This window comes from Meriones unguiculatus (genome assembly GCF_030254825.1).
Source record: "Meriones unguiculatus strain TT.TT164.6M chromosome 13 unlocalized genomic scaffold, Bangor_MerUng_6.1 Chr13_unordered_Scaffold_28, whole genome shotgun sequence".
Classification (NCBI taxonomy): Eukaryota; Metazoa; Chordata; class Mammalia; order Rodentia; family Muridae; genus Meriones; species Meriones unguiculatus.
Genome location: NW_026843644.1, coordinates 5,944,716 through 5,969,435, shown reverse-complemented (window position 1 = coordinate 5,969,435; position 24,720 = coordinate 5,944,716). Strand labels below are relative to the sequence as shown.

Here is a 24,720-nt window from a genome sequence, read left to right as displayed (position 1 = left end):
GCAATGTCTCCCAAAATTCAGCCTTTCTTCATGAAGTGTATTTATTTAAGACTTTCTTTGAACACCTAATCTTGCCTGTGTCCCAATGTCTTGCCACTCATTTCAGGCTGGACCTTAACCTGGTCAGTGAAAAGAGACCAGTGAATGAGGTTCCTCAAACATCCCTGGCTTTCCTAGGGTGGGCAATTACAAACAAAGAGGGATCTGTGTATGAATCGGGCTCACTGACCAACTTTGAAGTTGATGTCATCAAAGCATAGAAAGGGATGGAGAAGAAGGATGTTGAGAACTTTCCTGCTTGGACAGGAAGTGTCAATTATTCAATTTTAGATGGTTAGGAAAAGTTCAAACTAGCAATAGTTGGAGTTCACAGACCAAGTCAATCAAGATTCTGGAAGAGGAACTAAACTCATTTCTAGAAACCAAATTTCTGTAGTTACATTGGTTCAACAAACACAGTTCTGGACAAACTGGTGTGGCCAAGCCTAACAGGCCATTTTGGTTACCTGGTCTTTTTCATCTATCATTTACTACCCTGGACGCTTGGTCTGTCTTTACCCTGTCCCCTCCTCCCTTTCCTCATAAGGCTCACAGTCATGTACCCTCTAGACTCTCCCTGATGTCCCTGCCTCTGGCTATTCTGTCCCTTTTATGTATAATAAACTTTCTACCCTCTCGTACCGAGAATCATCTATGTCCTTTCCTTTTTTTTTTTTTTTTTTTTTCATACATTTCCCAGTTACCACTCCTCACTTTCAAATTCATGGTCACTTTTTGCTTTAATTGTTGTTACTCTTTTACTTTGGTTTGGCTTCAGGACTTCTCAGCTATGAGGTAGAGATTACTGCACTGAACATGATTGTGTGTTGGAATGTGCACACAAAGGACCCTGTGACTTGGATGAGGAACTGTCTCCTTGTGTCTTGGAGACTAGAACGTTGTACTAAAATACAGATTTCTTAGAGTAGGGCTCTGTGTGTGCCTAAGGTGTGGGCCCAGCTGGGAAGGTCTCAGCTGCCTGAGTCATTTGATCTGATCCCCCAGTAGAGTAGCTGCTAGTGTCCTTAAGCACAGCTGGGTGGTCAAAGGAAATGAGGGAATGAGGGACCCTGGGCAGACCTGCCAATCAGCAGCACCAGTGTGAGGTAGCTCATAGTTTCTTTCCAGGATTTTTCTCTGATGCATCTGAAGAGAACTGTGAGGGGTACCACAAAGCATGCAATGCTGAGTATGTGAATCACTGTCCCCAAACCAGGAGGAACAGGTCTGCTAAGATCTCAGAGTCTGATATGTTGGTGCTGAGACCGAGGGTCAACTGTCGTTCTGTTGATCTATGTGGTGGCTTGGGGAGCAGTCCTTGGTTGCTGATTCTCCCTTGAGTGTGGATTCCTTAGGGGTGGTTGGTGGTGGGCTGGTAGAATTCCTCTGTAGCCCTGGCAGTTTAAAGCTGTGATGCTTAAAATATCACTGTCCAGTGTCCACATGCACATTGCTTTTGGTGTGTGGTGGGAAGACAGATTGGAAAACTGATGGTCTGCTCTCTAGAAGTTCTGAACCTTGCATTCCACATTCAGGTTTGTGTGGCAATTTTTATAAATAGTTTTGAAGCTGGTAGAAAGAGGGCGATGTACATTCTTCAGCCATTTTTGTTTAGAAACTTTAATTGCGCAACTTTCAACCACAGTGATGTGATTCAGGAAAATTTAATTTCAGGACACAAAAGGGGTTTCTGAGATGCAGAGGTTTTTAAGGTGTGCATGGGGTTGGGTAAGTAGATAAGGCAGTTTCCACATCTTGTGGCACAATCCATGTGGAAGTAAGCAAACAGGAAAACACGCAACACATTGGTTAGTGTGTGGCTTTCAGTAGTAGGGCTGGATTTGCCTGAAACCACAAGAAAGCATTAGGGGCTGTAGAATCATAGCTCACTTTTTGATCAATTTATTTCCACAGAGCGCTCCAGAGCATAGAGCATGTGGTCTCTCCTTTTGGAACTTGATATACAGTAGCTGGTGGGTCAGAATTATACTTTAGAGGTCAGTTTGAGTTGCTTTTGTACGAATTTTGAAGTCTGTTTATTTAATTTCTATATACATATAACTATAGGTAACCTTGGTCAAGTACACATTTTTCCTGGCAGAGTTTACTTGGGTCTTTTGAGGAAAATTTGAATATCTTTTTAGGCTTACGATTTTGGCTTTTTCTCTTCATCTCCCAATTTGTCACAACTGTTTTACACATTCTTGATAGTTGTAGCTCTGAGATACATTCTGAGGTCACAGCTGCCCATGTGTGTACTCTTATTTCATAATCCTATTTGGAATTCTGTGTTGTTTTTCATTGCACATAGCTTTGGAATCAGCTTTCCTCTTAGAAATTCATAGAAATTTTCTTTGGATTCTGTTGAATTCATGTTGAAATAGAAAATAGCCATCATCTTAGTTTTTTTTTTAAATACATCATTCCATTGGTGTTGTTTAGTATAAAAAGGTAAATGATATCCTACATGACCATTTCTTTAGCAAACTGCGGTTAGTATATAAAATTGAAAGTGATATGAAATAATTTACACAGCCATAGAAAGAAGACTTCAGAATAGAGTTTACGGACACAAAATACATTATTATGGTCGTGAAAGCTATCCCACCAAGTATAATTTGAGAAGACAAAGAGTGAAAATAAAAAATGGTCCAGAATTGAACAATAAATTTGAATGTGATATGGGATCGTGTATTAGCATACAAAATAATCTCTTGATAGAAGAATTTGGGATTTCCCACAAATACAAACTAAAATTAGGTAACATTAAGTTGTGTTGTTATAGTTCATGTAAAACTGCAAATATTTAGTGTTTGTAATTTGATGCATTTGCAGATAATACCTACACCCACATCCTCTCATTACCAAAAACAACAAAATAAACCATGTTTTCACACATTCTCATTGTATCCATGTTTATGTGTGCCTACATTGCATGGCGCTCTCATAAAATGACAGAATTGCTATGGATCCCAACAGTCTTCTCAGTAATTTTTCATGTACTTTTATTAGTTTTAAGGAATTATCTGAATTCTCATGCTTACTGCATTTATATTTGTGGTGGCACAACTTTTAAAATAAACTAATTCCTTATTTTTTGAAGTCACGCTTGATGCCTCAGAAGGACAGTATGATAAATGAATGAAAACCATATCAATGGTTAAAGGATTACACACTTATAAAAGACTTTCACAGTCAGTGCTCTATTATTGGTCATGAAACAGTGTATAATTACAGCGTAAGCAGTGTCAAATCAACAAACCTCTCTCTCTCTCTCTCTGATTTCACTCTTGCTGCATTCCTTTTTGTCCATTGGGTAGGAGACTTTCAGTTATCTTGTCTGCCTTATGGTTCACAATAGAAAATGAAAGGCAGAAACAACACAACCTATCTGAATTTTTTAAACATATTTTTAGTTGGTATGTGGAGAAGGAAAATCAAGTATCAGGCTTTTTAGAGAAAAAGTTGTTATAGGAATAAAAAGCAAATGTGCTTTTATTGCATACTATAAAAATGCAGCAGGTGGTTTATTTTGATGGTATGAGAGCTTTCTGCCAATGAGTCATGCTGCATGAAGTGAAAATGAGTTTTAAGAAAAAGACAGACTTGTTTTGTTTGGATTCAAATAATGACAATAAATTACAGTTGAGTAAAAATGTAATAGTCTTAGACAAGTGACACTTTTCATAGTTTTGTTCTGATCAGCTACCCTGCCTTAGATGGTAACACTTTTATTTTTATTGGGAAAACATGTTCAGTTAGTATTTTAAAATATCAGTTTGTATATACTTAATGTATTATATAGTTAATGTATAGTGTATAACATTATGTATTTATTTCTATTATTGTGAATATTATACAAACTTTGTTTTTTTGTTTTTTTTAAAGATTTTATTGATTTAATTAATGTTCTGTCTGCATGTGTGCCTGCATGCCAGAAGAGGGCAACAGATCTCAGTATAGATATTTGTGATAAATGTGGTTGCTGAGAATTGAACTCAGGACCTCTGAAGGAACAGAGTGTTCTTATCTGCCGAGTTATCTCTCCATCTTCAATCTTTGGTTTTTATTATAGAGATGAAAGAGTACTCTTTTGGAATTAAGTGAGCAGAGACCCTTGTAATTCCACATAACAACAGAAAATTACCTTTTTTTTTACCTTCATGATATATATTTCACATTGTTGAGAGCAAAATTTCTGATTTCACAGATCTAGATTGGACTAAAGAATAAGCTTGTTAAATTCCTGAGTGATGCTTTCCCTCTATGCACACAGAACAATAACTGTATGTCATGGTTGTGTTTTCCTCGTCTTCACTATTTCACTTCTCTTTGATTGCTTCTCTTCTTTGCATTTTTAGGTAGGAAAAGTGATTTAATGCTTTTTAATTGAAAAGGATTATTCCTTCATATAATATATTCTGACCACTGTTTTCCCTCCCTCTACTTCTCCCACTTCTGGCATACCTCCCTTCTTCCCCAGATCCACTCCCTCACCTCTGCATCCTTTTCAGAAAAGAACAGGCTTCCAAGATAGGACTGCCAAACAAGACCAAACAAGATACAAAAAAGACAAGACAAACAGACCTCACACTGAGGGTGGAAATGGAACCTAATAGGGGAAAAAGAATCTCAAGCGCAGGTGAGAGAGTCAAAGCTACACTTGTTCCTAATGTTAGGAGTCCCACAGAAGTACTGAGCTAAAAGCCATGACATCTCAGCAGAGGACCTGGTGCTGACACATGCATACAAATGCTTGCCACCACTCAAGCAAGTTTTGTGCCACCGTGCCCCCTTTACATCTTGCAAGCAGTACAGATTTTAGGTGGAAGGGTTTTTATCCTGGGTTCATGTCTAGGTTTCTCTTTCTGTAGCCTGTACAATACTGTGTCACCCCAAAGAGAATAAAACATAAGGCAGAAGTCTTTCAGCCTGCATTTGGTCCACCTCTCAACCTTCAAAGCACTGTGTGTAAGCTCTCCTCCCCAGTTGGCCCTGTTATTTTTCAGAGAGCAAGGCTCTGCCTAACATGAGCCTGGGCTTTTAGGCATCTCCATACGGACCTTCTGGGACAACAACCCAGTTGCCTGAGAAAATACAATGTTGGGTATATTTGTTTGCCCTCCTACCAGTAGGGGAGGAGTGATCCCCTTCTCCAACACCCTTGTCAGTATGAGTGAGCTGTCTCTTGTCCTGTTAAACCTCACCATTCTGATGTATAAAATTAAAGCTCAAAGTAGTTTCATTTGCATTTCCTTAAATGCTAAGGATGCTGAACCTGAACAGTGTTTCTCAGCCATCTGAGATTCTCCTGTTGAGATCTGCAATCTGTTTTTTTTAATTTAATTTATTTTATTTTTTAATATCATTTACAGTTTATCAACTTTTTATCTCAACTGTAGCCTGCTCCCTCATTCACTTCCAATCCCACCCTCCCTCATCTCCTCCATGCACCTTTCCAAGTCCACCTTCCATCTGACCTTAGCTTATCAGGTATCTTAAGGACTGGTTGCAATGTCCACCTTTGAGGTCCAGCAAGGCTGCTCCTCCCTTAGGGGGTGTGTTCAAAGAGCCAGCCATTGAGTTCATGTCAGAAATAGTCCCTGTACTCTTTACTAGAGAACACACTTGGATGCTAAGCTACCATGGGCTCCATCTGAGCAGGGGTTCTAGGTTATATCCATACATGGTCCTTGATTGGAGATACAGTCTCATAAAAGACCCTGTGCCCAGATGTATTTGTTTCTTGTGATCAAATCTCCAGGTGATACTCATACTCTCTCTTTTTTCATATGATTCCTTGTCCTCAGAGGACCAGACCCACAGTACAAGTGATGCTCAGCACAGAACTCACTGCCTTGGAAGATGTTTTTCTAAAAAAATAAAATACAATTTCTTAAGCATAAGAATAAAAGCTCTGATCTAAGGTCTGTGAGGATGGCAACAATGTCTGATTTAATGACTGTGCATGCAGATACACACAGATAATAATAATCAGAGGTCCCCTCATCCACCCCCTCAGAAATCTCATAAAAAGTTAATTATATAAGAAACCCTCCCTTAAACAAATACTTAAAAGCCTAAGGTCTTGCCAGCCATGCTTGGACAAGCCTTTAATCTAGGCACATGAAAGGCAGACACAGGCTTTTCTCTGTGGGTTCAATGTTGGCCTGGTTGACAAAGAGAGTCCAACACAGACAGGCCTACACAATGAAACTCGGTCTTAAAAAAATAAAACAGAAAATCTGAGATGGATTTGGTGGCACAGGCCTTGAATCCCAGTCCTCTGGCAGGAAGAAGCTGGCCAGTCTCTGGGAGTTCAAGGTCAGCCTAGTCTACAGATCTAGTCCAAGACAGCGAATGCTAAAATAGAATCCCTGTCTCAAAATATCAAATCATAATATATATATCTGTGTGTGTATGTGTGTGTATGTGTAATATATATATATATATATAAACTGTATACATACACAGAGAAATTTATTCTGTCAGTTCTTTTTATGTGTAGAGCCTTCACTAGTACAGCTTTCTGTTTTCTTCATCTTCCCATTGAAGAAGAATTTTTACCTGATACTAGTACTCCAATGTGTCATGTTTTTCCTGCTGTTTTTTCTCCTGTGTTGTCTCTTATCTTCCAGGAAAAAAGTGGCTGCAGTTTACCTAACCCCAGCATGAATTCACAGAACAAAAATCTCCTTGCATTTTCTAAAATCTCTCTCTAATTCTTAATACTCTTAGCACCCTTCCACCTGTGGGACAGACTGTTCATTCTGCTACAGGTTGAATAACAGTTGTGCAATATCCACCTTGATTCCAGCAGAAAGAGGGATATTGCATCCTGAATGCTGGAAGACATAGGGTAAGCTAGGGGAGGACAGGCACAAATGATGATGAAATGCAAATCTCTGTAGATCTGAAGATTTGGTACTGAAAGGAAAGCCTGAGCCATAGATCACTAAGCCTTGTCCCTTCAGTACAGTCTAAACCTAAGGGAGGTGCTCATGTCACTCAAGATTCACTGGCCAATCAGGATCTTCCATCGCTCCATTTGAGGAAAAGGCCGGTTCTTCCTGACGCCATGGTGCATGTTTTCTCTATAGCTGAGCTGGATTGAATGGCTGGTGTGCTCTGGTATGAGCGCAGCTGCTGTGTGCTGTGAGGGGATTTCAGACAATTTCCAAAGATGCAACGTGGTGAGTTTGTCATCAGTGACCCCATCCTGGTGGAGCAGGAGGCTGAATGACAGGAGCTGCTGGGTAGGGTCTTTCATTAGGCTGGGTGGGAACCAGCAGCCAGAATCAGCCATGGGAGATGTTCCTTTTTCTAGCCCTGAACAGAGCAGAGCATCTGAATATCTTGACTATATTGGTTGGGAGCAGAGAAAACTCATTTCCGGAACAGAAGTTTAAAATGAAATCTTTATTTTCTGAGCTCAGGGAGGCAACCAGTTCAGGATCTGCACGGTGACCCAGATTAAGCTTTATTGTATATTTAAAGAGTTAAATCCACAAGGGGAGGGCCCCTTGGTGAGTCCTGGGGTCATCCAATTAAATTTTAACATTGTGGGTTAGGCAAGGGAGTTTCTGTTGGAGGCTGTGTTGATCCACGTCACTGGGCTCAAGGTCTTTAACTGTTTTCCAAGACATTTGGTCTGGATTCCAAGGCCCTTCATTTATATCCCTTGACATGTGTTCTGGAGCTCAAGGTGATAAAGAAACAAAGACATGAGTGCTCTGTCCGTAATAAGGCAGGGCTTTGTAAGTGATATATTTTTGCAATTTAGGCACATTGGTTAAGGGAACAGCAAGTTTCACCACTTAACTGACAATTAGGAAAATGTTTCAAGGGGTTGAGTGGGAGATGGCGTTGCAAGCTTGGGAATGTGTAGTTAGTTTAATCTTGCTAGTAAAATGGAAGAGCTGCTTAGAGAGGGCTGGGGCTCTGGAGGCTGCCTCCTTACACAATATGGGGTTGCATGTTCACAAAGTATTTGCAGCAGGGGCTTGATCATAGAAATGTCCTTGGTAGTGTGAAAACTCAGAGAGGCCTAGATTCTAGTATCTATTACAAGTTCTGACCTTGGCATTTAACATTCAGGTATAAGATTCCTTTGTAGTTAATTTTGTGGAGGTTGTAAATAACATGTGTTGAGTAGCACTTCATTATAAAGCTGTGATGTAAATGAGTAGAATTGTTGATGTAAGTGATTTGCCAATATTTAGGTGACAGAAAATCACACCACATAGAGTTTAGCAAAGGGCTAAGTAGATAAGTAATATGACAAGCAGGCCTGTTAGAGATTAGGATGCTAGAAAACACATATTTGCTCAAGTAAATATTCAACAAATTTGTCTCCAACCATAACCAAGAATTCAGCCCTGATTCATACCAACCATTGGCCCATCTCCATGTCAAAGCATCTAACAACTTGTTTAATTGCCATTACATACTCACAGCCAACATTAAATGCTACACCCTCTCCAGTGTTGTCTGTGTAGCATATCAATAGATTGTGCTACTAGGTGGGAGATAACTTTTCTTCGGAAATATTCTTCCTGGAGGTCCCTAGCAAGAACCCTAACATGGCCATCTAAGCCAAAAAGACATATTCTGAAAGTCCCACGCTTATGCAGTTGCAAGATTGTATCGATGAGCCTTTTTGCTGTTTCTCTATGATTCCTGGAACAGCACAATTATTTATTCAAGAAAACATTACTAATAGATTACTAAAAGCTTTAGCAAATAAGAGTAGAAGGAAAATAAAATTTTAGGAGAGGTAATAAATCAGATTCAGCATCAGGAATTGCTTTTGGAAAAACCAAACATAGGTAGTAAAACGACAAGAGTTTTAGGGCTTTCTAAAGAAAATGTTTAATCAGGATGTGTTAGGATAAATGCTCTGGATATTCCCACTGCGGTAAAACTACTATAACATCATTACCAAACACAGGTGTTTATGATGAGGCAAAAAGAAGATAGGCAAACATAGGAGGTCAGAGAGTTTTATATTGTACTATGAGTTTTGCGGATAGGCTAGCTCCAGCATCTTGTCTCTAAGGAAAGATTTTAAATCTTTAGCAAGACAAACAGGAGGAATTCCCCTCCGTGCTTAACTCTAGGGGGGTTGTAAATCTTTAGCCAACTTGGTTCAGAGAGCAATGACAGCCCCTGGCCTTCCACTCACTATTTAGTAGCAGTAAACGGCGTAAACACCACTAGTTTAAGGTTTTGTATTTGCTTTGATTAAAAGCTTTTAGGCCAAGATTTTTTGTAGACACTGCTTCTACCAGGTTATTCTTTCAGTTAAAATGTAAACTTTATATTGTTGGTAAAAAGTCTGAATGCTCTGGGAAATATGTCAACTTCAGGTGCTTCTTTATGTAATCACTATATAAGTGTTGGCTTGACTTTAGTAAAGTGAAGTGGATCCAAACCAACACTACGTGGTGTGGTCTCTGTCATTTCGCCTACCTATGTCTAACCTGATATCTGAACGCCTAATTCTCCCATGGGTGAGGGACTCCCGACTGGGTCAGCCTGGGGCAATTAAAGACTGGTGTACCATAAAGTTGCAGTTTTTTTTTTCTTGAAAACCAAAAGCATAGCTCTGTCATATGTGGAAGACATCTAGTGAAAACCAATTGAACAGGGAAAGCCCTATTGTGTTGAGGGATGCCCTTATCAAATAAAGCTTTCCCCAAGAGCCTCATGTATGTAGAATCATTTAACTTCTTCTCAAAGTCCTCAAATATGCTTGGCAGTGCCAGTACAACCTGTGGCCTAGGCTTTGGGAGATTGCCCCCAGATTCTGAGGTATTTAAAATAAAGCAGTGGTTTTTTTGTTGTTGTTTTTGTTTTTCTAAAACCAGCAATAGGGTGATCTTCAGGGTCAGGGCATTTAAGGAGGGCTTGCCTCTGATTCTGAGAACCCAGCTCTGTGCAACACATGGAGATACCCTCATCAGTTCCAAAGTCACTGTGGTCTTGGTAAATCATGTTCTTGAGATCCTGTGTTCCCCTTGTGCAGTGTTGTTTTATTAGACTCCTCATGGTTTTATGCCATTGTATGAGTGTTTCTGATCAACTCAGATATTTCCCATCTCCTTCCATTTTTCCCCAGGTAGTATGCAATATGCTATACTTCTTAAGAAGCTTACTTAGGATAAGACATAGCTTATGCCAAACTTTCCCATCCTAGCTTTTACATTTTCTGCCTTCTACTTTTCTGAAAATTTGAAACCTCTGAGACCTCTCACTTATACCATGTCACTGAGTAATGACCTGCTGTATTAGGAGAGTGGAGTACATAAATCATTCTAAGAATATGTTTGTTGTGTAAATCGCTCAAGTGGCTCAGTGGCTACACTTGAACTCTGTAATCTATATTGAAATTGTTTCATATATAACCTGGAACATAGTAGAGACTTAAAGAGGACTGCATGTATGGAGTACAAAATCAGTTTTAGGCTATCTTCTCTTATAGCATTAACTAGAACTAGATATATGGTACTATTAAAGAAAATTTTTTTAATTAACCATTTAATTGTGTGTGGCATACGTTCTTCCTGGTGGTGGATATTCTAGAATAGCTGCATCTTCATTCTTAGAAAAATATTTGAGACAAGTGTTGTTGGCTCAATTTACATTGATCACAATCTATTGTTCTCCATATGCATGGCTTTGCTTTCCTCTTGGTTAAAATTCCTAAATTCTCAAGTTAAAGGCTATAAACAACAGAGTTTTAAAAATTACTCATTTGAGAGATATAGTGATTTTTCTATTGTGTGTGCAGTAGGAAGACAGCTTGAAAAAAAATGAAGGTCAGGTTTCTGGAAGTTTTAAACCTTGTTTCCTTATTCAGTTGTTTTGTGATAAATGTTACAAGTTTACAAATAGGGTACAAAATGGTGTCAAGGAAGAAATGTGGATCAGACTTCAGCAATATTTAATTATCATCCTTTTACCTTTCCACTAACAGGAACCACAGTGATGTGACTTAAGGAACTCAATTCCATGGTTAAAAGGAGTTTCTGAGTTGCAGAGATGTCTCAAGTATACATGGTGTTAGATGTCTCAAGTGTACATGCTGTTATGCAGTCACGTAGTACAGATTTCATGTCTTGTGCTGAAATACATGTGGCAAGAACGAGACATAAAATTACTATTTCACATTGTTTTGTTTATGGGAATCAGTAGGACTGGGTTTACCTTCAATCATTAGGGGGCCATGAACTATAGCCCCATAGCCCACCTTTATGGTGACCTCCATTTACAGAGAGAGGTCTAGAGCATGGGGACTTTCTTTGAAAAAGAATCAGTTATATCTAGAAGGTAATTTGAACAGTGTAGGGGTCACTTTGAGTTATTTTGTGGGAGTGGTGATGTTTGTGTTTATTTAATTTCTGTGTGTTTACAATCATAGGTAACATTGGTCTACTTCACATTTTTTCTTGGTTGAGTTTCCTTAGGTATCTTGTTGAAATCTTGACTATATATTTGGGCTTATATTCTTGTCATTTTTTCTTAATTCTTTCACAAAATTGTGCACAGTTTTCATCATTGTCATTGTAAAGTAAGTACAGAAGTCATACTTTGTCTGTGTGTTTAATACATCTTCATAATCCTGCTGAGAATTCTGAATTTTTTTCACATGGTAAATTCAGTTGGCAGCATGCCATCATAAAATGGCATCCAAAGAGCATGCATGGACTGGACCTAGGCACCCTACACATATTTAGCTGATGGGCAGCTTTGTCTTCATGTCTGTCACCTAGCATTTGAAATGGGCACTATGTGTGACATGGACACAGTTGCCTGTTTATGAATCACTTTGCCCTAACTGGGCTGTGTTGTCTGGCCTCAGTGGAAGAAGATGTACTTATTTCGCATGCAACTTAACGTGATGAGTAGAGTTGTTATGGGGAGGCTTCCCTTGCCTGAGAAGAAGGGGAGGAGGAGTAGGCAAAGTGGGTGGGAGGATGATACCTAGAAAAGAGGACTACGAGCTGTAAGAAGAATATAAAGTGAAAAAATATATAAAGTAATAAGAAAATGGCTGGTTTCTGTGAAAGTGAGAGACTGTGTTGACTGACATTTTTATAGAAGGATCTTCAATTGAGGGTGGCAGTATCCCTCAGCCAGCAGCCTTGAGCTGGACAAGAATGCTAGCTGAGCATGAGACGATGAAGAAACGAGAGCAAGGCAGGAAAAAATATTTGCCATGGTTTTTGCCTAAGTTTTCTTGAAACTTGAATTTCTATCCTATGCTTCCAATATGATGGACTGTCGTCTGACAGGACCAAACAAGTAAACCCATTCATCACCTGAGATGTTTGTGGTTAGGTGATTCAATCACAGCAGCACAGTAGTAAGTTAGTAGAAAAAAAAAGTTAAATCAAAAGTGTCTTTGCTCCTGGAAAGACCTGAGAATGTTCTTTTTAGAGGAATGTGGAAAGTTTCAGGACTTGAGATGGCAAAAGTCCAAACCTTAATTGGCACTTCCTGTAGGACCTGGAAGTTTAGAATGTTGAGTGTACATACATAGGAAGGGGAGGTGATAGGATTTCAGTGGAAAATAGACTCCATGAATAATTAAGCTAGAGGTCATTTGTGTGGTAATTTGGCCTCAGATATTTCTTATCCTGCTCATGATCTAAAATAAGTAAGGGAGAACTAAAAATTCGGGACTGATTTCTTAGATGGTGATTTTTGTTTTCAAACCTGGCTTGGATGTTAGTAATTAGTCAAGGCTACATTTGAATTCTTTATTCTCATGTGTCAGCTTTCTGAGTACAAGTGCAAGGATGGAAGATGTACCCCCAATGTTTTCTGTTTTGTCAGCATATTTTGCCAATGTTAATATTAAAATGCTTAATAGAATGTATGTATGTATGTATTCTTTGAAGTTACATGCGTCTTTATGTCCTCATTTGTTACTATATGGCACATCATGCTGAAGGTCTGCCTTGTCAGAGAATTTTCTAGAGGTTCTAGATATTGCAACAACAATGAGATTTATTTCAAAAAAAACTTGTATGTGTGTAATATGACTATGTTTTCTTAGGCTGTGACATATATTATATGAAAACTTGATGACACTTTTGGGGGTTCATTTTGAACATTCTAATTTGATGGTCAAGGTCATGTTGCCAGTTTTCACTCTGCATTTTTCAGAGAATGTATAAATATTATTTTTTCTCTTTTATGTTTTACTTTCATTTTGTATCCCAGCTATAGCCCCCTCCCTTATCCCCTCTCAAGCCCACTGTCTCTCTCTGATTGTATTAATTTTTTTAAAGAAATTACTTTGTTTTTTCACTTCACATCCATCGGGTAATCCCTCCTTCCTCTGCTTTCAACCCACCCTCATTCTTCTTTCTCCACACCCAGAAAAAGGGAACCCTACTCTCCCTGTATCACCCAATTGCAGCATATCAAGTCACGTCAGGACTGAGCATATCCTCATTCACTAAGGCCAGGCAAGACACCCCTGACAGGGGGAGAGGATCTATAGCAGGCAATAGAGTTTATATTAGAAACAGTCCCCTTCAATTGCCATTCAACCACATGGACCAAGCCCTGAACAGTACAGATAAGTTCAAGAGGACTAGGTTTAGAACATACTCCTTAGTTGATGTCACATTTTCTGTAAGCCCCCGGCCCTGGATCTGGATTATTTGTCTCTGTTGGTCTTCTTGTGGCTTTCTATCCCCCCAGGTTCTCCCATCTTTCTCCTAGTACTTCCATAAGATAACAGAGATCTACCCCATGCTTAGTTGCAAATCCCAGCATCTGTCTCCATTGGCTGCTAGGTGGAGCCTCTGAGATAACAGGCATGTTTAGGCTCTTTTCTACAAGTACAGTAAAGCAACATTTACAGTTTTATTGGCTGGCTCTCTAGTGTAAGGTGGGTCTCAGGTTGGCCCAATTATTGGTTGGACTTTCCCTCAATCTTTATTCCCTCATTATCCCTAAACTTCTTGTAGGCAGAGTAATTTTTAGATCATGATTTTTGTGATTCAGTTGTTGTTCCCTCTCTCCACTAGTCCTGTCTGATAGGAGGTGGTCACTTCAGTTTCCATGTCTCTTTCCTCTGCCCCTCCATTAGGAGTCTCAGTGAGAGTCACACCCATATCCTCTCTGGAACCTTCCCTGTCAAATGACTCCAGCTTGTCAAAGAGATGCCCCTCTCAGTTTCCCTTCTTGTTCTCAGCCCTCTCACCTCCTACTACAATTCTTCCCACATCTGATGCCCACATTTGTTTCCCTCCCCATTTCAACTTCTGGCCAGTTCGCTCTCTTTATCTACTTCTTCTATCTGTTCTGTTTTCTATTATGAGTGACATTCTGGCAACCTCCCATGGACCCTTCTTGTTTCTTAGCTTCTTTGGGTATATGGATTGTATTAGGGTTATCCTGTACTATAGGTCTAATATCAGTTTACAAACTATGTGTTTCTATGTCTGGGTTAACTCTCTCAGGATGATCTTTTCTAGTTGAATCCATTTGCCTGCAATTTCCATGATTTCTTATTTTTAATACCTGGGTAGTATTCCATTGTGTAAATGTACTAGAAGTTCTTTATCCATTCCTTAGTTTCTGGCTGTTATGAATAAAACAGGTCTGAACATCGTAGAAAAAATGTCCTTGTTCTATAATGGGCCATCTTTTGGATATATTCCCTGGAGTGGTATAGCTGGGTATTGAGGTAGAACTCTTACCAGTTTTCTGAGAATGTACCAGATTGATTTCAGAGAAGTTGTACAAGTTTACACTCCCATGAGCAGTGGAGGAAAGTTCCCTTTTCTCCACATCCTCACCAGAATGTGTTGTTACTTGAGTTTTTTATCTTAGTCATTTGAGTGGTGTAAGATCGAATCTTAGAGTCATTTTGATTTCCATTTGTGTGATGTCCAAGGACTTCAATCATTTTAAGTGCTTCTATGGCTTTTGAGATTCCTCTCTTGTGGCTTCTCAGTTTAGCTCTGAACCCCATTTTTAAATTGGATTATTTGATTTGTTAGTGTTTAATATCCTAAGTTCTTTGTATATTTTTGATATTATCTTTCTGTCTGATGTAGGGTTGATGTAGATATTTTCCCAAACTGTTGACTGCTGTTTGAGTGATAGTGTCCTTTGACTTATAGAAGCTTTTCAGTTTCTTGAGATCCCATTTATGAATTGTTGATCTTAGATCCTGTGCTGTTCTTGTTCTATTATCTCCCGTGTTAATGAGTTCCAAATTTTTCTCCACCTTGTCTTCTAAATGATTTAGAGTTTCTGGTTTTATGTCAAGGTCTTTGATCCCCTTGGACTTGAGTTTCTGCAGAGTGATACAAAGGGTCTATTTTCATTTTTCTACATGCAGACATATAGTTGCACCACCACCATTTGTTGAAATGCTGTCTTTTTTCCCATTATATGATTTTATCTTTGTTGAAAGTAAAATTCCAGTAGGAGTGTGGGTTTATTTCTGTGTCCTTATTCCAATTTTACAGGATTGGTCTGCTATCAAGGGTATTTTATTTTTCCATATGAAGTTAATGTTTGCTCTTTCAAGGTCTGTAAAGAATTATGTTGGAATGTTTTTGGGAAATGGATTGAACCTGTAGACTGAAGTTTTTTAAAGAATGCTCTTTTACTATGTTAATCCTATATATCCATGATTTTGGGAGATCTTACCATCTTCTGATATGTTCAGTTTCTTTCTTTGAATACTTGAAATTCTAGTCTTAGAGGTCTTTCACTTGCTTGGTTAGAGTTACAACAAAATATTTTATACTGTTTGTGGCTACTGTTCAGGGTGTTGTTTCCCAAATTTCATTCTCAGCCCAATTTTTTCTTTCATTTGTATACAGAAGGGCTAGTGAAATTTTAGTTTATTGTATTCTCAGCCACTTTGTGGAAAGTGTATATCAACTGTAAGAATTCTCTGGTAGAATTTCTTGGGTCACCTATGTATGCTAGTAAGTCATCTTTGAATAGTGATACTTCTTCCTTTCTGCTTTGTATCTCCTTGATAACCTTCAGTTGTCTTATTGCTCTGGCTAGGAATTAAGAAATATATTAAAGAGATATGGAGAGGGGAGGCATCCTTGTCCTGTACCTCATATGAGTGGAATTTCTTAAAGTTTCTCTTCAAATAATTTGATGTTGAATATCAGCTTGCATTTTACTGCCTTTATTATGTTAAGTATGTGCTTGATTCCTTGCATGCCTGATTTCTCCAAGTCTTTTAACAGGAAGGAATGTTGGATTTTTGCAAAGTCTTTTTCTCATCTAATGAGATTATCATGTGATTTTTGATACTTTCAGTTTGTTTATATGGTGGATTACATTGATGGAACCATGAATGTCAAACCATTCCTATATCCCTGAGATGAAGCCTATGGGTTCATCATGTATATCTTTGATGTGTTCTTGGATTTGGTTTTTGAGTATTTTTATTGAGTATATTTGTGTTACAGACAGCTATGAGCTCTTATGTGGGTGCTGGGAATTTACTCTGGGTCCTCTGGAAGAACAGTGTTCTTAATCACCGAGCCATACCTCCATCTCCCATGTTGCTTATTATTATCAACATTTACATTACTAAAATTTTCATCTGTCCTTTGTAAGTGTTCAATGATATATTTCATTTTAGCAAGATCATACTAATGTTACAGTTTAAAATGAGGCACTTCAGGTTTCTAGACATATATACTGAACTGGAGAGAATGTATAACTCTTTGTAGAAACTTGAAGAAGATTTTTAAGTTCTTTCTTTTTTGTTTGATCAATTTTTGCAGAATATTCAGGGTCTTATTATGTACCTCTGAGTGTCCTGGAACTTATTGCATAGCATCCAGCTTTATGAGATAATCCTGACTCTGTCGCCTAATGATTTTGCAATTAAAGACATCAGAAAATACACCCAGCTTGTCCATTGTTATTAGAGTCAGGAATCGTTTATACTATTTCTCTTATGTGGGCCTACTACTGTTGATCTTTATACTTTCTCTCTTTCTTAATTGGCATTTCTCTTGAAAGTATATATCCTTATTAAAAGATACAGAAATTAGAGAGGTGAACCTCACTATACAGTTTCCTACTGAAAGGAGTTAGGTATTACATTAGAAATTTTGTGTCAGAAAACAAGCAGAAGAAACAACAGAATTTTGTGAAAATGTTGTAAATGAAGTATATGTTTCCAGTATTCTAAGTATCATGCTTTCTGTTGTACACATGTACGGATATTTCAGAGTACATTGACCTACAATGATGTGCATGTGAACTTCACTCGAGAAGAGCGGGCTTTGCTGAATCCTTCCCAGAGGAATCTCTACAAAGATGTGATGCTGGAGACCTACGGGAACCTCACTGCTATAGGTAGAGCAATTAATTTTCTTTACTTTTTCATATATGGGGAAAATATTCATTATTGGGACGCTATTGTAATTTCTTCTGGGGATGAAGGAGGTCAATGGTTCTTTGATTGAACCAATATCATGACCTAAATTTAGCCTTATTTCCAATAATAAATCATACATTTTCTTTTAATATATTTTAGGTTATAATTGGGAAGGTCATAATGTTGAAGAGCATTGTCAAAGTTCTAGAAGACATGCAAGGTAATATTCATCTGTAAGCTGATGTGAATATGGTTCTGTGAAAATTTTAGTATGTCCTGGAAGACATATTAAAGACATATTTGAAAAAGAAAGAACAGTGTCAATGAACTGTTTTAAGTGTATTTATTGAGGATTACTAACTTGTTACTAAACCATGTACCTCCATGTTAGGTATTTGATGTGTGTTTGCAAGGCACTCCTCTAACAAAGAATACATGGAAATCATACCTTACACAAGATCAGTGTTTAAATCATAGCCTTGTTAACACTGTAAGGTAGAATCTGCAATTTGTTTAATCTCCTATAATTTAGATATTGCCAAAGGTATTCACATTAAATAGGTGATGAAAGTATGTCCAAAACATTATACTAATAAACTAGTCCATAGTAAAGCTGGGATTACTCATGTACTTATAGTTATGTTGCTAAGTTTTGTGAGAAGTGCAGTTTTTTAGAGTCAAGAATGTTGTTGTGGAAAAACCATAATCCCTATAGCACATGTCTATGATGAACACAAATCAAATGTGTAAATGCAACATAAAACCATGTCATTTATTAATTTTCTTTTAATAGGTCTATCATATATCATACTGAATACAAGTCATATTAGTATAGGTTTATTGAAAGAAACAATGTACCACCCAGAACAAATAAAATATATAGTATTCCCCATTTTGAGTAGATGTTTAAAAGGTGATACCTATTATGCTTTATATGGGGTATTCAGAGATGCAAGCAGTACAAATAATGACACAAAGGCTTTTTTAATATTTTACAGCTTAGGCAATTTAGGCAGATTCTGAACCCTCTTTTTCCCTAACTCAAATGAACCTAGCACAGTGTCCCAATACATGTCCAGCTGTACCTCTTTGTTCAGGTTCATGTCCATCTGTTACCCTCAGTGTCCTGCTGGTGAATCGCCTGTCATTTGATTTCCTCTTCCCAGCAATCCTCTCTCACTCAGAAGCTCTGGTCTCCATTTTGTCCCCTGCTATCAGTTGTCAGCTCTTTATTATTTACAATAGATAAGTAAGGATGGACAAATGTCTACAAAATATAGGACAGGTAATGGGCCATAAAAAGAGCAATTCTGCAATCTGGTCAGCACTTAGCTCTCTGCTGGCTCAGCAATCAGCATTCACACACATTGACACACTTTCACACAATATACACAAACATCAATTCAACTTCATTAGGAATTCGCACAAAATCACACATCAGAAAATGTAGTTTTAGGAATATAAAAATTCTTCTGTTTGTCACAGTTATCTTTGCCAACTTACCATGGAGCACAGTATAGGGAAATTTATTAATCCAGCCATTGTGATAAAGCTCTGAGGTCTTGCAATTTTCTACAAATCTGTGGTAAAATATCTTATAGAAAAAAGTATGATATAAAGATGAGCCAGGTGAAAATTTTTACTATCACAGGTATTTTCAAATATGCAAAACAATCCCTAGAGAAGGAGAACACCAAGAACGTAAAAATAATGATGAAAACTCAAGATGTAATTCCTATTTACCTTTAAACCAAATTGTAAAATTATATGACATGGACAATTAGATTCATCAGTGTAATGAATGTCATAAAGCTTTCATATGTGCCAATTATCTTTGCAGGTATGAAAACAGTCATAGTGGACATAAACCCCCTGAAGATACTCAATATGACAAAGTCTTTACACATCCCAGGAATGTCCACATATATGAAAGTATGCATACTGGTAAGGATCGCTATGAATCAAAACAATATGGTAACACTTTTGCAAATAACAGTCATCTGCTAAGTCATAAAAGGACACATATAGGAGAGAAACCCCATGAATGTAATCAATGTGGAAAAACCTTTGCAAGTAATAGTTATCTCCTAAGACACAGAAGAACTCACAGTGGAGAGAAACCTATGAATGTAACCAGTGTGGTAAAGCCTTTGCACAGAGGAATAATCTCCTATCACATAAAAGAACTCACACTGGAGGAAAACCCTATGAATGTAACTAGTGTGGTAACGCCTTTGCAAGTAATAGTCATCTCCTAAGACATAGAAGAACTCACAATGGAGAAAAACCTTATGAATGTAACCAGTGTGGTAAAGCCTTTGCACAGAGCAATAATCTCCTATTACATAACAGAACTCACACTGGAGAGAAACCCTATGAACGTAACCAGTGTGGTAAAGCCTTTACACATAATAGTGATCTCCTCGTACATAAAAGAACTCACACTGGAGAAAAACCCTATGCATGTAACCAGTGTGGTAAAGCCTTTGCGTACAAGAATGTTTTCTTAATACATAAAAGAACTCACACTGGAGAGAAAACTAATGAATGTAATAATGTGGTAAATCCTTTGCATGTAACAGTGATTTCCTAAGACCTAAAGGAACCCACAGTGGAAAGAAACCTTATAAATATAACCAACGTGGTAAAGCCGTTGCACTGAACAGTCATCTGGTAGTCCATAAAAGAACACATACTGGAGAGAAATCTTTTGAATGTACCCAACGTGATAATGTGTATGCATTTCAGAGTAATTTCTGAAAACATAACTTACCCTGGAGAAAAAAAAAAAACACTTTATTAATGTAATCAGTATGGCATCACCTTTGTACAACACAGCCATCTCCTAATTATAAAAAAATGCATGTTGCAGGAAATATCTATGAATATAATCAATATCATAAAGTCTTTTCATGTAATATTCATCTTGAACAAGAACACCTCATGCAGTGAAACCCTATTAATGTAACCAGTGTGTCAAAGTCTTTGAATGCCATAATAATATCCATGTACATTGAAGAGTACACACTGGAGAGAAGACAATGCGATAAAGCCTTTCAATGTAATAGTAATCTCCTATGAGATAAAGAACACATACTGGGAAGAAGCCTCACGAATGTAACCAATGTGGTAAAAACTTGCTCTTCACAATCATCTTCAAATTCATGAAAGAATTCATATTGGACAAAAAGACTGAGTGCATTTAACATGGTGAAGCTATTCTACATTTGTATACTCTTCATCATCATGAAAGAATTCCTACTCGAGAGAAATATTATAAATGTGTTAAAATATGAGGGCTTTGTACATATCTATATTCTTCATTATCATAAAAGTTTATACCGGAGAGAAATTCTGAGAATATAAGAAATATGGTAAGGCCTTTGTATTCTTCAGTATGCTGAATCCAAAATAGCTCAAACACTAGGTCAATGCAAATAACAAAAATTTATTGTCACCAGTAACTACTGAATGATTAGTAACATAACACTCTTGGGAACTGATCTCTGATAAATACCCAACCATTAAACCAGAAAGTTATAGAGGTTCTGAGCTTGAAAGTCATAATATATGTACTGTGTTACAACTAATTTTTTAATCAGTCATGATTTAGGGATATGGGATTTGTTTATGTCATTGAAGGTTTCACCTGATGTAAAATGTCACTCTAAAATTTAGTGGAGGCTGGTATCTAAAAAGCAATACACAGGAATTAATTTTTTTACCATGTTCCAACATACAAATTAATCTTTCATATTTTGCATGTCAAAGTCAACTTCAAGAGACAAACCTTACACATGTAATCAATGTGATAAAGCCTTTTCTTACTGCAGTTATCTTCACATACATAGAAGAACACATACTGAAGTAAGACCCTCTTGATAAGCAATGTGGTAAATCCTTTTCATGGAATTGTCTTTGAAATCAGAAGAAAAAGTCATCTTCTAGAGAAACCCTATGAATGCAATCAGTATGGTAAACTTTTGCACTTCATGGTACCGTTATAGAAGAGTAAAAGCTTTGGTGTGTGAGCAACTTCTTAAAGCCTTTGCATATCACAGTAGTCTTTGAGAACCTGAAATAACTCATTCTCAAGAAAATCTGTTAGGATAAAAGATTTGTTAGGGTTTTTGATCAACTAACTTGCATTCAATTACAGGAGATTATTTGGGAGGAAAATTCTAACAAGTATTCATGCATTATGACCTTCCATCCTTCTTTTGTTTCCAATTAAAAGTCGATATGGAAAAAAAGCCTAGGAATTTAAACCGTAAGGTAACCTTCTTAGATTTCTCAATTCTCTTCAATTACTTGAAATAAATCATCCAGTTATAAAATTTATGTGTGTGTATTAGTGCTATTTCTGTAACAAAACACAATGTCAACTTCCAAATGTGTTGGTTTTGCCTTACGGATCCAGTGGGATATGGGATCTCTGTGAAATGGGAATCGCAAGTGTCATACATGGTGGCTAAAGCAGGAAGCTCAGAGCTCACATCCTCAACCTGCAGCATGAAGCAGAGAGTGGCAATTACAGATGCTATGCAGTTGAAACTATCAATCCCACGCCAAGTAACATACTTCTTCAAGAGTGCTGCTTTTCCTAAACATTCACAAATGATTCCAACAATGAGGATTCATTTCTCTGACTTCAAAACTACATGTTTGATTTCTATTACATGAAGGACTTTATGAAGAAAAACTCTGTAGAAACTGGTAGATGCCTCAACACCTGAGTTCCAGGAATGAATGCCTACACAACACACTCATGAGTAAACATATTAGTTTAAGAATTTGCTTTAATTTCTGTTATGTGATCTCAGTATGTCTTTTTGAGTTTATGTTCCTGTCCATTCTGGTTTCCATGAAGAACAGACCTTATGAACTTCTTGTAACAGGAATTATAGAACATTGTAAAAACCTGACCTAGGTTCTGGGAATGAACTTCACTGACAAGCCATGTCTCTAGTACTGTAAATATCTTAAATCTTTATATATCTTGAGATCGAGAAGTAGAAAAGAACTCATAGAAGAGAGCGACCCTATTTGTTTATAAGATTTGATGACTTTGGATTTAGTAAATGTATTCAATTTTGAGAAAATAAACTTTTAAATTTGTTTTTACTATAGCCTTGGAGGAATTAAATGATTTACCATGTTCGCTTAAATGTAATGGAGGAGATCACCAACAGTGGTTATAGTTAGTAATTTGAGACATTGGAGTAGGTATTGAAGTTTTTTGTATGTGTAGCAAATCCATTCACAGAAGTTTATTAGGCTGTTCTGGTAATCTTTCTGTGGCGGCTGTTCATGTTCTAATGCATTTACTTCGTGATAGGTATTTTTCTGCTGGAATGTATAGAATGGGATCTCCATCATCATCTATGTGGTCCATTGCTTATTTCTGTCAGGCAGTGTGTGATCATAGTTTTCAAGGAAGGGTCTCTGAGAAAGCGTGGTACTTTTTTAATGTTTTCATAAATTCCTTTGCTTTCAGCCTTGCTTAAATGTCAGTAATTAATTAATGTTAAAATGTTCAATAGTATGTGTTTATGTATGTACATATTGTTTGATGTCCCATGTTTCTTTATGTTCCCATATTTACTATATGTCACATCTTGAAGAACTGCCTTCTAAGAGAATTATCTAGAGATATTAGATAATGTAACAGAAACGAGATTTATTTCAAAAAAAGCATGTTATGTGTCTGTAATGTAAGTAAGGGATCTTAGGTCATGGCAGATATATGAAGGGTGTGTGACACTGGGGATTATTTTTGCCATTGTTACACGATCTTCAAGGTTACTTTGCCAGTTTTACATACCACAAACTTTCCCCCTGAACTCATTGGTACTCAAACTTAGTTGAAAGAGTATATTCATACAATATTATATTCTATTCAGATTATAAACAAATTGTCATCTGAGGATGGAAGAAAATGATGTGATTTGAATAATAAATGCTCTTAACAAATGAAAATAATTTACTGATTTCCTGGTTTGAAATGTGTTACTTCATTCTCAGGAGTAAATACTTGTTCTTAACACTTTCTCAGAACTACAAGTGAATGTCAGAGAATTGTCTTAGTGGGTAAAGTTGGTTGTTGCTAACCTTGATGATTTGAGCTCAACCTCTGGGTAGCAATTATCACTCTTACAATTTTTTTAATATTTGTATAAATATTAAAAAATTTATACCTTTTAATTATAAATTTTACAGTTTGCTGCTGTATATGCAGACTCACACACTAGCACATACATAATTTTTTTCAACCTAAATGAGGGCCATTTTGGTCACCGGCTAAGACTCTTTGGGTTCCATTTTGAGAACTCACATATGGGATGTAGATAATAAATAACAAGTTGTCCTCTCACTGGCACATATATACCGTAGCATAGTTGTATACACAAAAACATTTTAAATAGATAATATTAAAGCAAAATAACACTTATTGATGGCAGAAATGTTTTTCAGGTGTAAATAATTGTAGCATTTGAAGATTTAGTACTGTTCATTAAAAGAAAAATGGTTCCTTTGTATATCTTATTTTATAATTTTGTTCCTTGATTCAAGTATAGGTCATTTTATAAAAATATCTCCACTTGGCTCAGAAGTGCATCCCTGTCATTCTAGACCTGGGAGTCCATGGTAGGCTAATCTCTCTGAGATTGTGGTCAGCTTGGTCCACAGAGTGAATTCTTTTGTTTGCTTATTTGTTTGTTTTTCAGACAGAATTTTCTTGTGTAGCCTTGGCTGTCCTGTTCTCAATTTGTAGACTGGGTTGGCAGCAAATTTGGGCCTCATTCTTCCTGAGTGCTGTTATTGTTGGTGTGTGCCGCCATGCCAATATCCACAGATCAAATTCTAAAATATTCATTGCTATGTGGAAGTATCATGTATGAAAATGATTTAAAAAATAAACAGTGTATTGCAATTTATAGGTTTGTTTCCCCTCAAGGATACTGTCCACAGTGCTGACAGATGTATTTTTGAATTGAAGTTTTCTGAATTGGTGCTCTCTGTCCTTTGTATAAGTGGGAAATGTTGCATTAAAACATCAATCTGATAGATCAGAAATCATGATTACTAAAAGGCATTACCTCCTGAGCATCTACTTTAGTGGAGTCATTTACTTAATTTTCAGGTAAGAAATTGTGGTCCAAAATAAAAGTTCCAAAGGCATTTCTGTCCATCATTCTTTGAAATTGCATATATTTCAGCATGATTTTGTGCAAAGTGTGCCCTTAAAGCTCTGATTTTACATTGTGATTACATTCAGAATAGGATTTAAT

The 24,720-nt window shown here is 37.2% G+C and overlaps 1 protein-coding gene across 1 annotated transcript in view; it reads left to right on the top strand.

Moving 5' to 3' along the window:
- Positions 1-20,545, top strand: part of LOC110543603 (zinc finger protein 431-like) — a 36,303-nt gene extending 15,758 nt beyond the window's left edge. Inside the window, exons 3-5 of the mRNA XM_060376059.1 lie at positions 17,280-17,406; positions 17,588-17,648; positions 19,269-20,545. Coding sequence (XP_060232042.1) covers positions 17,280-17,406; positions 17,588-17,648; positions 19,269-19,686 — 606 coding nt within the window. The 3' untranslated portion in view covers positions 19,687-20,545. The remainder of the gene's footprint in view (positions 1-17,279; positions 17,407-17,587; positions 17,649-19,268) is intronic.
- The last annotated feature ends 4,175 nt before the right edge of the window (positions 20,546-24,720 follow it).